The following is a 20,310-nucleotide window of genomic DNA, read 5'->3' on the forward strand; positions in this document are numbered from 1 at the left end:
CCTTTTCTTGTAAAATGTAACATCTGTAATAACTAAGATACAGCAATTCTGCTTTTACAAACACATTAAAGGGAAAGTTGAGCAAACATACACCAGGAAATATGTTCATGTTTGCCTGAGAGAAAAACCTGAAAGCAATTGATAGAAAATGGATAAATAACCGTACAGTCACACAATAAAATATAACTCAATAGTGGAGTTGAAAATATAGCAAATTCCAGGGCATTATATATTATATGGTAATCTTTTTATAAAATTGAAAAAGAAGCCAAATTAAACGACACATTGTAAAAAGAAATTTAGAAAGACAACTTGGATAAAGCTCAAAAATGTCAAGTTGACAAGGTCTATGTTCTGCGGAAACACTTTAGGTCAGGCCACCCACCCCAAGTTCAAACTAGCCTTATCCCTGACAACAGCCGGTAGCACTAAGGCTGCGGGCGTGCAGAGAGCTTCAGAGCAGGGCTGCTCCGCGCAGCCTCGCTCAGGTTCAGAGTCCTCCCTGACAGCCTGTCCTGCTCCCGTGGGGGCGTTCAGAACCCCTGGGGGCGTGGCGGGGTGAACAGAGCGTCAGTCACGGCCCAGGTAATGGGCGGGTTTGGAGAAGCTACGTGGCGCGGGATGATGACGCAAGACCCGGGCCTGGTGTGTCGTGCGCTGAGTGCGCGGCTGCGGCTCCGCGTCTGGGTGTCAGCCTTGGAGCTGGCGTGCGGTAGGCTGGGATGTTACAGACTGCTGGAGCTCAGGATGAGGAAGAGGAGCACGCGGAGGAGGACTGTCCTGAATTGGTTCCCATTGAGACGAAGCAGGGAGAAGAGGAGGAGAAGCCTGGCCCCGGTGCTAAGATCCCAGTCACAATTATCACCGGGTATTTAGGTAACTAAGCATCCCGGTCAGAAAATGCCACGAACTCTGGGATTTGGGGGCCTGCTGGGGCCCCTTCTCCTTAGTAACTGGGACCGCCTGGCCGACAGGAAGGGTGTTTGAGGTAGGGGCTGGGTCACTTGATCCTCGTATGGATTGCCTCTCAAAATCTCAAGTGAGATTAAAGTTAGCCACTCATTTTGAACCTGGGCTTTGAAGCCTGGACTCACCTCTTAATTATTCTTGTGACCTCTAACAAGTCATCTTACCTCCCACTCATCTATCTCACTCGAAAATGGAAATAATACTGGTCACCTGCCTGAGCTTGTTTTCTCATTTGCAAAACGGGGCAGGAAACACCCACCTTAAAAGCATTTTTGCCATTAAATGTTGCCCTGTCTGTACAATGCCCCACACTTACGGGACATTCCTTGGTATATTGCACGTCCCCAGGAGCGAAACTCCTCCAGCCATTATGAAAAAGTACTTATAACCCAAACATTTTTATTGAGGTTTCTTTGCAGAGGACTGTGAGAGAAAGTAAGAATAAAATCTTTGCCCTCCAAGAGTGTTTCTCAAACTGAGAAAGTTCATGATTACACAGGGATACTTGAAACCACAGGTTTGTGAACATGGTACCATTTTCTGAAGGGCAGTTTATGCCCTTATTTTTCGCCGAAACGTTTGAGAATGCTGTTTACAAACCCTACAGTTAAATAGGAGGGCTAGAATAAATACATGACTATATTTAAAAGATGAAAACAGTTAAAAGAGGTGAATAAAGTGATACTATTTCCGGGAAATACCAACATTCCTAGATGGTGCTAGAGACTGATGAGGACTTGAGAGCCTTTTACATAAAAATAAGAAATCACTGATGTTTCCTTTTTTTTATGGATTGTAAGTTTGTTCTCATTTTTATTCAGAACTGATTTTTTTTTTAAAAGAATGGATTTTTGGTACTTCCCCACTATTCAAAGGTGACACTACTGAGAAGTTGAACAAATTCCTTATCCACAACAGTATACTTAAACTTGCCACTCATTTTGCTTACTGGTAAAAATCAATTTCATAGATAGTGTAAAACATACTAATAGTATCAATATAGTTGGTAAAGCATTGGAGATGATGGTATAAAGTGCCAGAGTGAGAACTAAATGTCAGCATCTTTCTTGTTACTAAATCTAGGATACAATTTGACCCCTTGATCATTTTATTTTTTTGAAACACTGTTCCATCGGTTTCTATTTGATTCTCTTCTCATTTTTCTATGTATTTCTCTGGCTTTTTATGCCATCTCTTCCTATTCATTTTTCAGCTTGACTTCCACATAGTTTCAATTTTGATGTCCTGTAGAAATCCCAAAACTTAACATGTTCAGCAATTTACATGTTACTGTTCCCTCAAATGCTTCTATTCCTGTGATTCCAACCACCTGGGATGCTCTAACAGCTTCCTAACTACCATAATCTTGAGGTTCTTTTTTTTTTTTTTTTTTTTTTTTTTTTTTTTTTTTTTTTTACCTTTAATATATTCTCTGTAGGTTAGCCCTAATGATCTTTATAAATGTTACTCTGATTTGTTAAACCCTTCAGTGGCTTCTACTTGAGTTAAAGTGCAAACTCCTTAACGTGAATTACAAGGACCTGTATGATCTGGCTTTCAGCTAAACTATGCAGCCTGCCAAATGGTGGCCCAGCACACCGAACTAATTTTACTTCTTAAAAGCACTCAGTATTTTAGTCCCTTGGGATATTTTTCTTACTCCTTTGGCTATGCCTGACTTGGGTTCTGGGTAGCATCTTGTTCATCTGTTGAATGTTATCAACCTATGACATAATTGAATTGCCTCTTTATTTATCTAAATTCATCTTTTCCCACCCATAAGCTCCATGTAGGCAATACTACCTTTGCCTTGTACACTTTTCATCAAGACACAGTATAAATATGGTTCATAGTAGATACTTTTGAAAGAATGGACTATATCAAAATCTTTTTCTTCATAATGTGATTAATTCTTAAGCCCTAGTAATTATTCTATCAGAAGGTTTTTTATATTCACAGCTTATTTCAGCTTTCACTGTCATTGCCCTGTGTGTCACTCATGTTCGGACCTCTCTCTCACACTTACACTGGTTTCCCTAGTTATACTCTAGAAAACTTGAGTATGTATTTCAGTGGACACCTGTAAACTACATGTAGAAGTTTTTAGCAGCACTGTGATAAAATGCTGAAAACAACCCAAATGTCCACCAACAAAAATAGATTATAAAGGATGTATTCATGCAATTTAAATATGTTACTACACAATTGAAGTTTTCCTTTATTCCTTTATGAACTTTGATATGTTTGGTTCATAATATAAACGTTTTTTCTTCTACTTGAAATGAACACATACTAGGTTTAATACGCCACCTACTGGAGGAATTTAGCGTAGCTTTATGAGTATGTCTTTCTAAATAAGGAATATTCCCATCTTTCCTAGACAGTTCTTACTTCTGTTTCATACAATATATAACAATTTATAGATTGCTTTAAGCATACTAAAAGTAGAAATATAGCCATCCTGAATTTGTGTATGTTTAATCGATAATGATACAAAAAATAGTTTAGATGTAAAGTTTAGGGAAGTAAACCAAGTCATCTCTGTTCAGAAATATTGTCATAATATAAAAGGGAATTACAGATTTTGAATTTTATAAATTATATTTTATTCCTCTGAAATCATTATTTTATTAATTCATTATTTAATAGAAATTTTAGATTCCCTTGTATTGTATAAGTTATGAAGAAGACATATTCGTTTAGTAAAATTAGGTTTAAAAACTGATTTAACTTGTAGTATTAGTAAATATTTGTAAAATTTGTAAAGCATATTATACTTTTCAAAGATTGCTTTAATCTATTCCTTTAGAATTTCTTGTACCATAGTTAAGTATGAAAAATAGCACACAAATTGTTAAAAATATCACGACTTTTATTATCCTTTTCATGCCTTTAAAATTAGTCTTTGAATTTTGCTACTTTAATGTATTTTATAGGTGCTGGAAAGACAACTCTTCTGAACTACATTTTGACAGAACAACATAGTAAAAAAATAGCAGTTATTTTAAATGAATTTGGAGAAGGTAAGTAAATTTCAGTATTATGTTGTGCTTCAGTAACTTAGTGGACAGTTTATTCTACTGGTTAATTGATATTCAGTATTTAAAATGAAAATGGTATGTATTATAATGCACACATGCTGATAGGGATAGCTTTGAAAAGTTTAGATTAATTTCTGTTAAGTTGTACTTTTGTGGATTTGGAATATTAACATCAGATAATTTCTAAAACTTTTATTTTGTGTAACTTTGAAATTCATATCAACAGAATTAAAATACATTTTTATGCAAAATAAATCCAGAGGTAAAAATCTTTTCTCTTTTTTAAAAAAATTATACTACATATATGCAATATATGTATATTTTAGTCGTAGATAGACACAGTACCTTTATTTTATTTATTTGTCTTTATGTGGTGCTGAGGATTGAACCCAGGGCCTCACATGTGCTAGGCAAGTGCTGAGTTACCACCTCAGTCCCTAGAGGTCAAAATCTTACTATTTGAAAGAAAAGTTTTTTTGTTTGTTTTGTTTTTTAAAGGCACTAAGGTGCTTTGGTACTAACTATATTGTGTATTTCTGCTCATGAATATATTTGAAATTCTTCAGATATTATAAGTTTACCTTGTTAAATGTTTAGTATCTGCAAAGCAGTTAAAACTGAGGATTTTAAAATTTAGTTAATATATTGTCTCTTTTCAGAGTGCTCAAATTATCTATAAAAATATATGTGCTTAACTTTCTGTCTTTACCATTAAACTGTTGTTAATAAATCTGTTCATCAGTTTTAGACACAAGTATTAACTTTAATGAAATCTAACATTTTAGCCAAAACATAATTTTTGTTAGAACGTTTCTTAAAGTCTACTCTTTTTCCATTGTAAATGAGTAAAAGAGCTAGGTTTTATGGACACCATGGGACACCTGGTAGTAAAATGTGATTTCTTAATTCAGTAAACTAAAGAGAAAAGACAAAATAAAAATACTGAGATTTGTTTTTCTTTCTTTCTTGTGCAGTACTGGGGATCAAACCCAGGACCTTGCACATATTAGACAGGCATTCTACCATTGTGCTATACTTCCTACCCATATAAACTCTGAGATTTCTAATACTGGTCCTTTTTAACTTCTTATTAACTAATTTTCTGTTGTACACTGGTTACATTCATTGTGTTATTTTTCATTGCTTTTCTTCATTTTTGGTATTCATTTTCAGAAATTTGTCCTTCATAGCATTCTCAATATTTTTCTTCATGTTTTATGAACATTCCACATAGCTTGAATTTTGTGGCAATCCCTTTAAAAGCTCTTTATCATCATCTACCTCAAATATGAACAAAAATATATATAAGTGTAAAACGATGGTTTCTCTTTTGGAGACAAAGGCCATTTCCTTTCCCAGACATTTAAGTTTCTTCCTTGGCTTTGGTATATTTCTTTTTTGCAGGAAAAGTAAACATTTTAAATCATTCTTAAATTCTTTCCCAGGTAATTATTACTAGGAAATTTTTGTATATTTGACAAAAGTTTATTTTTTAAACGAACACATGATACTCTGATCATAAATTTCTTTAAAATGGACTAGTACTTATACTGGGAATTTGAATAATCTGTCTAATAGAAACAAACAAGATATAGGAAGAATAAAAAAAAAAAAGTAGTTAAGACAGGCTTATCAGTTGACAAAAGGATTTACCAAAACCATTATGTAAAACATACTAGTCTGCCTAGAAAGTTTTCCATGGACAAGAAAAAAATGCTTCCAAGGCAGCTACTTTATCAAGAAATAGAAATGGTCAAGAAGAGGCCTCAAGAGGAAATAGGTATGTTCATTGATTTTTGGATTTGCCTCTCTACAGGCTTAAAAATCTTCTTAAAGAAAAGCTAAAATAATCTAGAATACTATAATTTAAATATTCAGGCTGCATGAATAGAAAGAAAGAATAAAAATTATAAAATGCATTTGTGCTTTGAAATCTGCTCCACATTTAAATATTCTCATCTTTATTTTTGGTCAGCTATTGAACACAATCTAAAGAGATTATGTTGATTATGTTGTAAAATTATCTTGTTAATTTTTCTAGGAAGTGCAGTAGAGAAATCCTTAGCTATTAGCCAAGGTGGAGAGCTGTATGAAGAGTGGCTGGAACTTGGAAACGGTTGCCTCTGCTGTTCAGTGAAGTAAGGAATCTGTTCACTATGTGTTTGTTAGCTTACTAGAAATGTTTACTGATATTTCCATCTTTGATTTTCCTGATTAAATTAACTGAATTTACATACTGTTTGCTTCATTGTATTTTTCACATAGAAAATAAACTTAGCAGAGTGTATTAAAGTTCTTTTTTTTACTATTTTTTTATCTGCTTGAATTCTTTCCTCCTTTTATTGAATTTTATATTAGGTGTTCAAGTTTATTTCATTACAAATTTCTCATGAGTGAAAGTCACATATCATATGCAAAAGATGATTATTTTGAATTTTATATATCATTAATTTCATTTCCAAGTATTTGATCTCTTTAAAACAAAACAAATTACTATCAAAAAGTAACTTTTCATTAGTTGTTTCCAAGGGCATTATTTTGTTCACTAAACTGTGATAAATCCTAGAAGAGTAGCTTGTACATAGTAGCAACTCATATATTTGATAAATTATGGAAACTAACACATGTACTATTGATTTTGTATATTCTAGTGAATTAATTTCTTCTACATAATTTCCTCCCTATATGTTAACTTTGAGTCAAATAAATTAGGAAGCATGAAGTCATAACTGACTTTCTTAAACAACCAGAATGTCATATAGTCAGTATTTTTCTTCACTTTTGTATTATAAGAAAAAAAGGAAATTTGATCTTATACCCTAATTCAGAATAGAGTTAAATGGTATTTAATGACAGCGTTCCTTTAGCTATTAAATTATTGTGGCTAATAAATTTTATCATTATTTTGAATGTTGATTTTTTTCTTTCATAAAACTATAGCATTGACTTTAGTCAAATGAAGTTCTTTCTGCTTTTAATTTTAATAAAGTATTAACTCATTACATTTTTTTAACCTGTGTGTGTATATGCATCTATTTACTTCTCATTGTAAATATTGAATGGACATTTTATTAGAAACTTAGGAGCAAGTTAAATTTTCACATGCCTAGAGGTATTTTTGAGTTGTGTTGTTGAATATATTTTAAAATGTTCATGATGAACATTTAAAAATATTCAGGTAATCAACTCTATGTATTACATTTTGCTATTCTCCAGGGATAATGGCCTTAGAGCTATTGAGAATTTGATGAAGAAGAAGGGGAAATTTGATTACATACTGTTAGAGACTACTGGGTTAGCAGATCCTGGTAAGAAATGACATTATTAATAATCAGAATATTGTTCTTTTGACTTTTTAAATAGATATATTGGAGAAATATTTAAAATGAGTATTAACCTGGGGGTGTAACTAAGTGGTAGAGTGCTTGCCTAGCAAAGCCCTGAATTCAGTCCACAGCAGCACACAAACACACATACACACACAAATTTATCTCCTGATTGACTGCTTTTTATGGTCAGGTAATCTTTTCAAGTTATAAGTGCTGCATTCTTTGAATTCTTGCTTATTTCCTTGTTTGAGAATACTTGTCTTTTGTTTTTATACTTAAAGGGTTACTTATATTTCTATAGTTGTATAAATATTATATTTATATTAAAGGATACAATTTTGGGTCAAAATTTCTTTCCTTCATGTTTTGCAAGTGTTTTACTATAGTTTCTTTTCTTTTCTTTTTTTTTTATTGGTTGTTCAAAACATTACATAGTTCTTGATATATCATATTTCACACTTTGATTCAAGTGGGCTATGAACTCCCATTTTTACCCCGTATACAGATTGCAGAGTCACATCAGTTACACTTCCACTGATTTACATATTGACATACTCATGTCTGTTGTATTCTGCTGCCTTTCCTATCCTCTACTATCCCCCCTCCCCTCCCCTCCCCTCCCCTCTTCTCTCTCTACCCCCTCTACTGTAATTCATTTCTCCCCCTTGTATTATTTTTCCCTTTCCCCTCACTTCCTCTTGTATGTAATTTTGTATAACCCTAAGGGTCTCCTTCCGTTTCCAAGCAATTTCCCTTCTCTCTCCCTGTCCCTCCCACCTCTCATCCCTGTTTAATGTTAGTCATCTTCTCATGCTCTTCTTCCCTACTCTGTTCTTAGTTATTCTCCTTATATCAAAGAAGACATTTGGCATTTGTTTTTTAGGGATTGGCTAGCTTCACTTAGCATAATCTGCTCTAATGCCATCCATTTCCCTCCAAATTCTATAATTTTTTCATTTTTTAATGCAGAGTAATACTCCATTGTGTATAAATGCCACATTTTTTTTTATCCATTTGTCTATTGAAGGGCATCTAGGTTGCTTCCACAGTCTTGCTATTGTGAATTGTACTGCTATGAACATCGATGTAGCAGTGTCCCTGTAGCATGCTGTTTTTAGGTCTTTAGGGAATAGACCCAGAAGGGGAATAGCTGGATCAAATGGTGGTTCCATTCCCAGCTTTCCAAGAAATCTCCATACTGCTTTCCAAATTGGTTGCACCAATTTGCAGTCCCACCAACAATGTACAAGTGTACCCTTTTCCCCACATCCTTGCCAGCACTTGTTGTTGTTTGACTTCATAATGGCTGCCAATCTTACTGGAGTGAGATGATATCTTAGGGTGGTTTTGATATGCATTTCTCTGACTGCTAGCGATGGTGAGCATTTTTTCATGTACTTGTTGATTGATTGTATGTCCTCCTCTGAGAAGTGTCTGTTTAGGTCCTTGGCCCATTTGTTGATTGGGTTATTTGTTATCTTATTGTCTAATTTTTTGAGTTCTTTATATACTCTGGATATTAGGGCTCTATCTGAAGTGTGAGGAGTAAAGATTTGTTCCCATGATGTAGGCTCCCTATTTACCTCTCTTATTGTTTCTTTTGCTGAGAAAAAACTTTTTAGTTTGAGCAAGTCCCATTTGTTGATTCTAGATATTAATTCTTGTGCTATGGGTGTCCTATTGAGGAATTTGGAGCCCGACCCCACAGTATGTAGGTCGTAGCCAACTTTTTCTTCTATCAGATGCCTTGTCTCTGGTTTGATATCAAGCTCCTTGATCCATTTTGAGTTAACTTTTGTGCATGGCGAGAGAAAGGGATTCAGTTTCATTTTGTTGCATATGGATTTCCAGTTTTCCCAGCACCATTTGTTGAAGATGCTATCCTTCCTCCATTGCATGCTTTTAGCCCCTTTATCAAATATAAGAAAGTTGTAGTTTTGTGGGTTGGTTTCTGTGTCCTCTATTCTGTACCATTGGTCCACCCGCCTGTTTTGGTACCAATACCATGCTGTTTTTGTTACTATTGCTCTGTAGTATAGTTTGAAGTCTGGTATCGCTATACCACCTGATTCACACTTCCTGCTTAGCATTGTTTTTGCTATTCTGGGTCTTTTATTTTTCCATATGAATTTCATGATTGCTTTCTCTATTTCTACAAGAAATGCCATTGGGATTTTGATTGGCATTGCATTAAACCTATAGAGAACTTTTGGTAATATCGCCATTTTGATGATGTTAGTTCTGCCTATCCATGAACAGGGTATATTTTTCCATCTTCTAAGATCTTCTACTTCTCTCTTTAGGGTTCTGTAGTTTTCATTGTATAAGTCTTTTACCTCTTTTGTTAGGTTGATTCCCAAGTATTTTATTATTTTTGAGGATATTGTGAATGGAGTGGTTGTCCTCATTTCCATTTCAGAGGGTTTGTCCCTGATATACAGGAATGCCTTTGATTTATGCGTGTTGATTTTATATCCTGCCACTTTGCTGAATTCATTTATTAGCTCTAATAGTTTCTTTGCAGACCCTTTTGGGTCTGCTAGGTATAGAATCATGTCATCTGCAAATAGTGATAATTTAAGTTCTTCTTTTCCAATTTTTATGCCTTTAATTTCTTTCGTCTGTCTAATTGCTCTGGCCAGTGTTTCGAGAACTATGTTGAACAGAAGTGGTGAGAGAAGGCATCCCTGTCTTGTTCCAGATTTTAGAGGGAATGCCTTCAATTTTTCTCCATTCAGAATGATGCTAGCCTGGGGCTTAGCGTAGATTGCTTTTACAATGTTGAGGTATGTTCCTGTTATCCCTATTTTTTCGAGAGTTTTGAACAAAAAGGGATGCTGTACTTTGTCGAATGCTTTTTCCGCATCTATCAAGATGATCATATGGTTCTTATTTTTAAGTCTATTGATGTGGTGGATAACATTTATTGATTTCCGTATATTGAACCAGCCTTGCATCCCAGGGATGAATCCTACTTGATCATGGTGTACAATTTTTTTGATATGATTTTGTATCCGATTCGCCAGAATTTTATTGAGGATTTTTGCGTCTAGGTTCATTAGAGATATAGGTCTGTAGTTTTCTTTCTTTGAAGTGTCTTTGTCTGGTTTCGGAATCAGGGTGCTGTTGGCCTCATAGAATGAATTTGGAAGAGCTCCCTCTTTTTCTATTTCCTGAAATAACTTGAAAAGTTTTGGTATTAATTCTTCTTTAAAGGTTTTGTAAAACTCCGCTGTATACCCATCCGGTCCTGGGCTTTTCTTGGTTGGTAATCTTTTGATGGTTTCTTCTATTTCCTCAATTGATATTGGTCTGTTTAGGTTGTCTATATCCTCCTGTCTCAATCTGGGCAGATCATATGACTTAAGAAATTTATCGATGCCTTCACTATCTTCTATTTTATTGGAGTATAAGGATTCAAAATAATTTCTGATTATCTTCTGTATTTCTGAAGTGTCTGTTGTGATATTGCCTTTTTCATCCTGTATGCTAGTAATTTGAGTTCTCTCTCTTCTTGTCTTCGTTAGCATGGCTAAGGGTCTGTCAATCTTATTTATTTTTTCAAAGAACCAACTTTTAGTTTTATCAATTTTTTCAATTGTTTCTTTTGTTTCGATTTCATTAATTTCAGCTCTGATTTTAATTATTTCTTGCCTTCTACTACTTTTGCTGTTATTTTGCTCTTCTTTTTCTAGGATTTTGAGATGAAGTATGACATCATTTATTTGTTGGTTTTTTCTTTTTTTAAGGAATGAACTCCATGCAATGAATTTTCCTCTTAGAACTGCTTTCAATGTGTCCCATAGATTCCAATATGTTGTGTCTGTGTTTTCATTTATCTCTAAGAATTTTTTAATTTCCTCCTTAATGTCTTCTATAACCCATTGATCATTCAGTAACCTATTGTTCATTCTCCAAGTGATGCATGATTTTTCCTTCCTTCTTTTATCGTTGATTTTCAGTTTCATTCCATTATGGTCCAATAAGATGCATGGTATTATCTCTACTCCTTTATATTGTCTAAGAGTTGCCCTGTGACATAATATATGATCTATTTTTGAGAAGGATCCATGTGCTGCTGAGAAAAAAGTGTAACTGCTTGATGTTGGGTGGTATATTCTATATATGTCAATTAAGTCTAGGTTGTTAATTGTGTTATTGAGTTCTATAGTTTCCTTATTCAACTTTTGTTTGGAAGATCTGTCCAGTGGTGAGAGAGGTGTGTTGAAGTCTCCCATGATTATTGTATGGTGGTCTATTAGACTCTTGAACTTGAGAAGAGTTTGTTTGATGAACATAGCTGCACCATTGTTTGGGGCATATATATTTATGATTGTTACGTCTTGTTGGTGTATGGTTCCCTTGAGCAGTATGTAGTGTCCCTCTTTATCCCTTTTGATTAACTTTGGCTTGAAATCTATTTTATTTGATATGAGTATGGACACTCCTGCTTGTTTCCGAAGTCCATATGAGTGATATGATTTTTCCCAACCTTTCACCTTCAGTCTATGTATGTCTTTTTCTATCAAATGCGTCTCCTGTAGGCAGCATATTGTTGGGTCATGTTTTGTGATCCATTCTACTAGCCTGTGTCTCTTAATTGGTGAGTTTAAGCCATTAACATTTAGGGTTATTATTGAGATATGGGTTATCCTTCCAGCCATATTTGTTTATTTATGTTACTGAATATGGTTTGTTTTCCTCTTTGATTACTTTCCCCCTTTACTGTCTTACCTCCCACTGTTGGTTTTCATTGTTATTTTCCATTTCCTCTTCCTGTAATGTTTTGCTGAGGATTTTTTGGAGAGATGGTTTTCTAGCTGCAAATTCTTTTAACTTTTGTTTATCGTGGAAGGTTTTAATTTCATCTTCCATCTTGAAGCTTAATTTTGCTGGATACACAATTCTTGGTTGGAACCCATTTTCTTTCAGTGTTTGAAATATGATATTCCAGGATCTTCTAGCTTTCAAAGTCTGTGTTGAGAGATCAGCTGTTATCCTGATTGGTTTACCCCTAAATGTAATCTGCTTCCTTTCTCTTGTAGCTTTTAAAATTCTCTCCTTATTCTGTATGTTGGGCATCTTCATTATAATGTGTCTAGGTGTGGATCTCTTATGATTATGCACATTCGGCGTCCTGGAGGCTTCTAGGATTTGGGATTCTGTCTCGTTCTTCAAGTCTGGGAAGTTTTCTCGAATTATTTCATTGAATAGATTGCTCATTCCTTTGGTTTGGAGCTCTGTGCCTTCCTGTATCCCAATGACTCTTAAGTTTGGTCTTTTAATGTTATCCCATATTTCTTGGATGTTCTGCTCATGGTTTCTTAACAGTCTTGCTGAGCTGTCTATGTTCTTTTCAAGTTGAAATACTTTGTCTTCATTGTCTGATGTTCTATCTTCTAAGTGTTCTACTCTGCTGGTAGTATTCTCAATTGAGTTTTTAAGTTGGTTTATTGCTTCCTGCCTCTCTAGGATTTCTGTTTGTTTGTTTTTTATAACCTCTATCTCCCTGTATAGTTGATCTTTTGCTTCCTGGATTTGTTTATGTATTTCATTGTTGAAGAGATCTTTCATTGTCTGATTTTGCTGTCTAATGTCTTCCTTGAGACTCCACATCATCTGAAGCATGTATCTCCTGAATTCTTTATCTGACATTCCATCTGCTGCAGATATTACTTCTTCTAACGTTGAGTTGGCCTGCATTGCTTGTGGTCCTTTCTTTCCTTGTCTCTTCATACTGTTCGCATTTCTTTCTGCTTACTGAGACTGGTGTGTTGTTGAATTTTCCCCCTATATATTTGTATTACTCTTGTATAGTTGCAAAGTCTCCCGCGCAGGCACGGGCAGGGGCTCTGCTCCTCCTCCAATTGGGGCACTGTGCCTACCACATCGGCAGGCCGCTGGGCCTGTTCTGCTGGTTGGTAGCAGGTGCGCCTACCTTGCAGGCGTGTGGGGCGGCTCTGCCACTCCCAGGTTTCTGGGCCTGACCTGCTGGTGGGTTGCAGGTCCGGCTACCTTGCAGGCGCGGGGGGAGGGCGCACACCTATTTGTATTTAGACAGTTACGCGAAATGGAGGACGTAATGCTTGGGATGAAAGTTGGGGGGAAGGGGAAGGTAGGTGCTCTTGAAAAGAAAGAAGGAGAGGGAGATAGATAGCATAGAGGAGAATGGAAAGAGCAGTAAAACTTGGAAGGGGAGAGAGAGAGGGAAAAGGGAGAGAAAAAATTAAAATGAAATAGGAAATAAAATTAGGTCTTAGAGATCCATTTTCTTCTCTTCCCGTAGGCAAAGCTGTGCCCTCCGGGCTGAGTTTTGCCCTCAATGTGTCAACAGCAATCCCTGTAAGGCGGTTCCTGGGAGTCTCTCAATCCTGTTGGTCCAGAGCCGTTTCACTTCTACGGCCCCTCCTCCCCTTCCTCCTGCCAGCCAGCCAGGTCCTGCTCACCGGAGGCAGTTCCCCAAGGATATGGTTACACTTTCAGCCCCACCGTGTGCTCTATTTCCCTAACTACTGAGCACTCTCGCTGTCATTCATCTAAGCCCCAGTGCTGTGGAGCTGTGGTCTGGGAGTCAATTGTTTAATTTTTCTGGACCCCTTTGGTGGGCACACCTTCGGAATCTGGTAGCTAAGACCATTGGTGTTGCTGCTGGTGGTAATAGGAGTTGGGGGTCGAGGATCCCCTCTACTTCCCTCAGCCCCTACAGTCACAACCACACTGCTGGCGGTAGGAGGAGTTGGGGGTCTGGAGTGTCCTCTGTTTCCCCCCGCCCCTACTGTCACACCCTCTCAGTTCGCGGTTGGGGGATTTGGGGGTAGGGAGTCTTCTCTGCTTCCCTCTGCCCCTACAGTCACGCCCTCGTCACTGGCAGTAGGGGGAGTTGGGGGTCGAGAGTCCTTTGGCCCTTACGGTCACGCCCACGGAGAGATTTTGAAGTTTCCTGGTTGTTTGTATCTGGTGTGGATGGGAGTCACACACCTGCTAAAGTAGATTCCGCTGGGAAGGAATCTCTTTGGCCGAACTTTGGTGACTTCCCCTCTCTGCTATGGCGGGCCCCTGGCTCCTTGCCGGAGTGTCCGAAGGGAGGGGTGGAACTGGCTTGTCTCTGGTCTGACACAATCTCTGGTTTTAGTTCCCAGTTCGCTATTTCGTAAAGGGTTGGTTAGATTCCCTTCACGCTGTCTGTGGGGGGGGAGCCGTTCGCCGGGTGGGCAGGGCTGTTAGTAGAGCCGGGAGGGCACGGGCTGTCTGCTGGGCCAGGCGGGGACACTTCTCGTTGTGCTGGGCCGCCGGGGGCTGCCTGTAGAGCCGGGCAGCTGCGGCCGCGTGGCTAATATCCGGGCGGGCAGGGTGGCTGTTCGCTGAGCCAGAGCAGGGCCTCCCGGGACGGCGGGATGGCGGGTGCCGTCTGCGGGTTCGGGCGGGCCGTGCCGCTCGGGGCCGCCGGCCGCTTTCTGAAGCGGCTGGTGGCTGCGGGATTGTATCTCTGCACCCGCCGGGGGGCCGCCTGTAGAGCCGGACAGCTGCGGCCGCGTGGCTACGAACCTGGCAGGTGTGGTGGCCGTTCGCAGAGCGAGAGCAGGGCCTCCCTGGGATGGCGGGATGGCGGGTGCCGTCTGCGGGTTCGGGCGGGCCGCGCCGCTCTGGGCCGCCGGCCGCTTGCAGAAGCGGCTGGTGGCTGCGGGACTGGACCTCCGCGCCCGCGTGGCTGGCCAAGATCCACTTGTTTGGGACAAACTGACACTTCTAATAAACCTACCAATTCCCGGCAGGTCCCCTCTTAACGGAATTTTGCTAGAAGTTCCTCAGTAGGTAGACTGCCGCTGTTCCAGTGGGTCTTTCTGATCCTGTTAATGTGGAGACATTGGAATCACTGCTTCCTCGCCTGCGGCCATGTTGGATCCCCCTACTATAGTTTCTTATTAATTTTTAGATTGGTCAGTTTTCCTTGTTCAGTGATTTGTTTTATTTTTTATTATTATTTTTGGTGGTGCTGAGGATCAAACCCAGGGTCTCATGCATGCTAGACAAGCATTCTACCACTGTGTTACATCCCCAGCCCTCTCCTTTTATTTTATCAGGAAGAATTTGTGAGTGTTGTAGTGTCTGAGTTTCAATGCTTGTTGTTTCCTTTAATGTTTGAGAATGTTTTTCATTCCTGAAAAACAACTTGGCAGTTATTACCCTTTGAGAACACTTTTGTTAGAACTTTGTGGTCCATAATTTATTATGCTAGAATATTGAGTATTACTGTAAAGTCTGATTTCTGTCCTCTACTCCTCTCCCCAATGACTTGCTTTTTCATCCAAAATACCTGAAAATTCTTGTTTTTATTTTCGAAGTTCAGTAATGTAAACTGAGTATTTGAGCATTCATAATCATTTTCTTCTGAATTATAATATACTCTTAGTTCTTCACTTAAGGACATTATCCTTGTTTATTATCATGAATAATAATTTTGTCAGATTATGGGGTACTCTACTTCATAAGGCCAATTTCCTTCATTTTGAGTTTTATTTTGTTCTTTTATCTGTTCTAATTGTTTTGATTCATGTTTTGCATCTGCTTTTGTATTTGTAATCATTTAAAGGCTTTCTTTTTGTCATTAATTCTGTTTCTACCAGTGTCTGTTCTATTCCTTATTTGTGTCATATTGACCCCAAGTTTATTTTTTCAGTGTTAGCAAACTGTCTTTTCATATTATTGTGGCTTTTTTTTATTGCAAGCTTGTTTTTATTAACATCGTATTATCAATAATTTTTTTGTCATGAAGAAGTTCTTCATAATTTTCTTTGGTTTATGGGATTATGGTTTCTTCTAGAATGGGTTCTTTGCCAAATGTATGCCCTATTCATTTCTTCAGTTTTTTTTCCTTCTTCCATTCTTTTAATTTTTTGCTTTTCCTGGTTGAATGTGTGTTTGTGCTTGATCTGGGATGCTCTGAGAGCTTTTATCTATTTAGATGTATCCATGATGAATTCCTTTTAATACCTTTTTCATCTTATCCAAACATGTTTCTCTTGAGTCCCATTTTGCAAACTGGATATTGTTGGTGGTGGGGGAGAGGGAAGCAAAGGGAAAACAGATCATCTAAAGAGCCACATGGGGCAATGTTGCTGTTAGGTTGTGCTCTTTTAAAATACCCAATACACCCCTTTGGACCTTAGAACTTGTGCTTCCTTTTGCTCTTGGCCCTAGAAAGTGACTTTATCCCCCAAAGGTGGAGATGGCTAGGAACTTTTATGGCTTTTTTTTTTTTTAAGTTGCTTTTCCCTATGTTACTTTTTCTTCCCTCCATTCCACTTGTTGCATTTTGGGTGGTAATTCTGAAAAGTATTAGGATTTTGTAAACTGTTTTCTTAAAACCTCTTATTAGGGGTGAAAGTAGACTTTGTTTTCATTTTGACTGTCACTGTTTAAAATTTGTGGTAGGAGGATGTATGTTCTTTTTTATGTTGGGTTGCTGCTGATAAAATTTTGACGTAAAATTTTTTATTATTTTTATTTTATTAGGTTTTGAAGAAGAGAGATTCTATAATCTATTCAGTTCCTCAGCCTTGGCACAATGACATTTTGCATTGGATAAATACTTTGCGGGTAGGGAGCTGTCTTGGGCATTGTAGGATGTTTACAGTATCCCTGGCTTATACCTGTTAACTGCCAGTAACATCACCCTTGGAACAACCAAAACTTTCTACCGACATTGGCAAATATTCCCTGGGGAGAAAAAGCACCACTTCATTTACTTATCTTTACTCCTCCTATACACCTGCATTCCAAATTCTAAATATTTCTTTTCTAGGCTTGCAAGTATTACATCAAAGGTCAATAATAGATTTAGAATAAAAGCTGTAATGCACTCTTACAGTTCAACTTAATAATAACAAACATTATGGTACAACTTACTAGCTATTTATCTGAATAGAAATCAATGCATTTTTTAAAATTATAAAATGATGATGTTAAGTGTTTTGCTGAGTGAAAAATTAATACATTTTCTGTGACTTACTATTTAGAATAATCACATGGATTTATTTTTTCTCCCTTATTAATTAAAACCATGTTTTTAGTCAAGAAAGTAAAGAAAATTCTTATTGGCAATTCAGTTGTTTCCCATCTAGGAGACTGACACTCTCCAGTTCTAAGCTAAATAATTGTCATGGTAAAGTAATTTCCTTGAAAAGGACAGACATTGATTCAGCCCCTGTTACTCACAGATCCTATTTCAGTCAAATTGGAAAACTATTAAGTTTTTGGGAAAAAAATCAATAGGTATCAGGAAACCATTAGATCTTGTGGCCCTTGCTATATCTTGCATGAGTAATCACTGTAAACAGCTGACAGGTATTTCATTGTTGACACAGAGTGATGCTTGGGGGACCACATCTTGTCAGGGTAGGTAGACAGCTTTAGACAGTGGAATGAGTTCAGTTATCCTTGTTTTCCCCTTATGCTCATTCTTTTAGACAGCACTGTCACTAACTGGGCCTGTGATGCTTTGAAAAATCAAATACTTTCCTTGCTGTCAATTTCCTTTTTCTTGTGTTGTGGCATAGTAATCAGGGTGTGTGGTTTGGTACTGAACTGGTTTCTGTCAAAAACAAGTTTTAATTTCTTATTCAGAAATAATTTTCCTGAAACCCAAGTTTTGTGCTAGTGCTAAATAAGTAGTGTGAGGATTAATTAATAATACCAGAGAGTTTATAATTTTACTTCTTGTTCTTTTTCTCCTATAAAAATTACAATGTAATTTTTTTGACAAGTGATTTTGAATTATTTACATCTCATTTACTTTTTCCTTAGAGAGATGATTCATTATTTGTGAGCCATATAATTTTCATATTCAGGAGATGAGAAAATGAAAATAAGCCCTATGTGCACATAGCCATAGTGTTGAAGTTGTTTAATAATATCTGCTCATAACTTTTTTTGGCATAGGTAGAAGCTTACTGTTTGATTTGTATGTAGTAAAAGTTGGTCTTTTTTTTTTTTTTTGATGAAATGGGGGAGATTATAGAAATGAATAGAAGTAGTAAAATTAATTCCCAAAGAAAATGAGAAACCCAGATTTAATTTGCATGTGTGTTTTTCTGCTAATTTCATTGTGGCAAATTAAAATCTATATAAAATCATGTTTTGTGCTTCAAAAAATTTTTTTATTTGATGAATATTATATATTTTTCAGGTGCTGTGGCTTCTATGTTTTGGGTTGATGCTGAATTAGGGAGTGATATTTATCTTGATGGTAAGTTAAAAAACTGTTTTCTTTACTGTTAAGTTTATTGTTTATTTATAATTTAATCCATTGCATTATCATTCTTTTCAAACTGCTTGGTTTATGATGAAGTATATTTTTGTTCATGTAAACTATACAGACCCAGATGGTGTTAGAACTAAATTACCAAATCTTAATCTCAATTCTGAATTTAGCACTTGCACTAAGCCTTTTCTACTAAAATGCTATGTAGATTTCCTATGTCCTCTGTGTTTGATTTGTTCACTTAACATAATGTCAGAGGTTTTTATTTTAATCAACCAGACAATGTAAGAATCACATTTCTGCCTTCATTTTCCCTTGAACATAAAAATTCAGCACATACAAACCCTTACTTTATTTACATTAACACTTTTGTCAGTCTTACCTATAAATTTATAAATTTGTGTAACTTTCAAAGTTAAGCAACTATATTCCCTTCCTCTCTTCTTCCCTCCACCCTCCCTTCCTCCCTTTTTCCTTTTCTCCATTCCTCCCTCCCTCACCTTTATAGACTAAAGGGTGAAATTTATGTCTTTGAAGCTGGGCTTAATTGGGCTCTAATATATATGGCATGTAGCTGGTTAAATTCCATAGACATCATTAAACTCATGCTGCTATTATCCTTTGAAAAAATTTAGTATATATTCAGAGATTGCTAAACTAATTGATCATTTGGGAACTTAGGTACTTGTTTTAATATATATATAAAACAACATTTTTGTGAGCTAGATTTGGTAAGAGATTAGGAATAAAATATTTTACAATGCCCCAAATCTTTACATAATAATTTAAATGTTTAAAATATTTTTATAGTCTCTTAAAACAGTGCTTAAGCACTCTATATATATTTGAAATGCATTTACTTATTCCTGGGATTGAATTAGATTGCAGCACTGGTAAGAAAAAAAATTCTTTGTTTTATTGAAGAGCATTCTTGAACTGAGATTAATTTTAATTGTCCTTCTCAAGTGTAATTATACAATATTAATAAACATCTTTTTAATAAAGGATGATTAAAATGTTTATTCTTTTGTAGGTATCATAACTGTTGTAGATTCAAAATATGGATTAAAAGTAAGTTGAAAATTATAGGTTGCTATTTTTTGCAGAGAGCTAGGAATATAGGAGTTGATTGTATTATTTTTTTCTGTTTGTTTGAAACCTTTCTTAACAAAAATGTTTTTCAAAAGTTATCCTGAATAGTAGGTGCAATTTGTGTGTTATTAAATTATTTTGTGCTTTTAAGTTAAGAATTTCTTTTCTATTCGTCTAGTTTAATATTGTCACAAAATTTGGGATTACTATATTTTGTAATAAGGATATGGGATGAGGATAAAGTTTGGGTATGTGTAACTCCTCACTAGAATTCAACCCCAGTATTGAAAAGTATTCCTGTTTGATAGAAGAAATTGAACATGGTAAAAGCATATGAGATCTTATTTTTTGTTATAAATGCTATCAAACACAAGCTGGAAATGAGGTTTTAAAAAATATTTCTTTGCCTCATTTTGAAGAAATCAGAATTTGTGCATGGGATGAGTGAGGAGAAATCTTAAATCAAAAGATATCCTGCTGTGAATGTTTTTGTTAACTACTAAGATCATCAACTACATTTAATTGGCCTCAATTTATAAAATGTAGTTAGTGAGATCTTTTAAAACATGTGGATAAATAAAATAAAATAGTGTTTTCTGACTTCCCAAGTGAAACATCA

General features: G+C 36.3%; 1 protein-coding gene across 1 annotated transcript in view; it reads left to right on the top strand.

Moving 5' to 3' along the window:
* The first annotated feature begins 629 nt into the window (after positions 1–629).
* Positions 630–20,310, top strand: part of LOC308641147 (zinc-regulated GTPase metalloprotein activator 1B) — a 50,026-nt gene continuing 30,345 nt past the window's right edge. Inside the window, exons 1-6 of the mRNA XM_081279446.1 lie at positions 630–876; positions 3,906–3,992; positions 6,052–6,148; positions 7,227–7,318; positions 18,525–18,584; positions 19,633–19,670. Coding sequence (XP_081135572.1) covers positions 723–876; positions 3,906–3,992; positions 6,052–6,148; positions 7,227–7,318; positions 18,525–18,584; positions 19,633–19,670 — 528 coding nt within the window. The 5' untranslated portion in view covers positions 630–722. The remainder of the gene's footprint in view (positions 877–3,905; positions 3,993–6,051; positions 6,149–7,226; positions 7,319–18,524; positions 18,585–19,632; positions 19,671–20,310) is intronic.

Source organism: Spermophilus citellus (assembly GCF_964194105.1).
Source record: "Spermophilus citellus genome assembly, chromosome: 2".
NCBI lineage: Eukaryota > Metazoa > Chordata > Mammalia > Rodentia > Sciuridae > Spermophilus > Spermophilus citellus.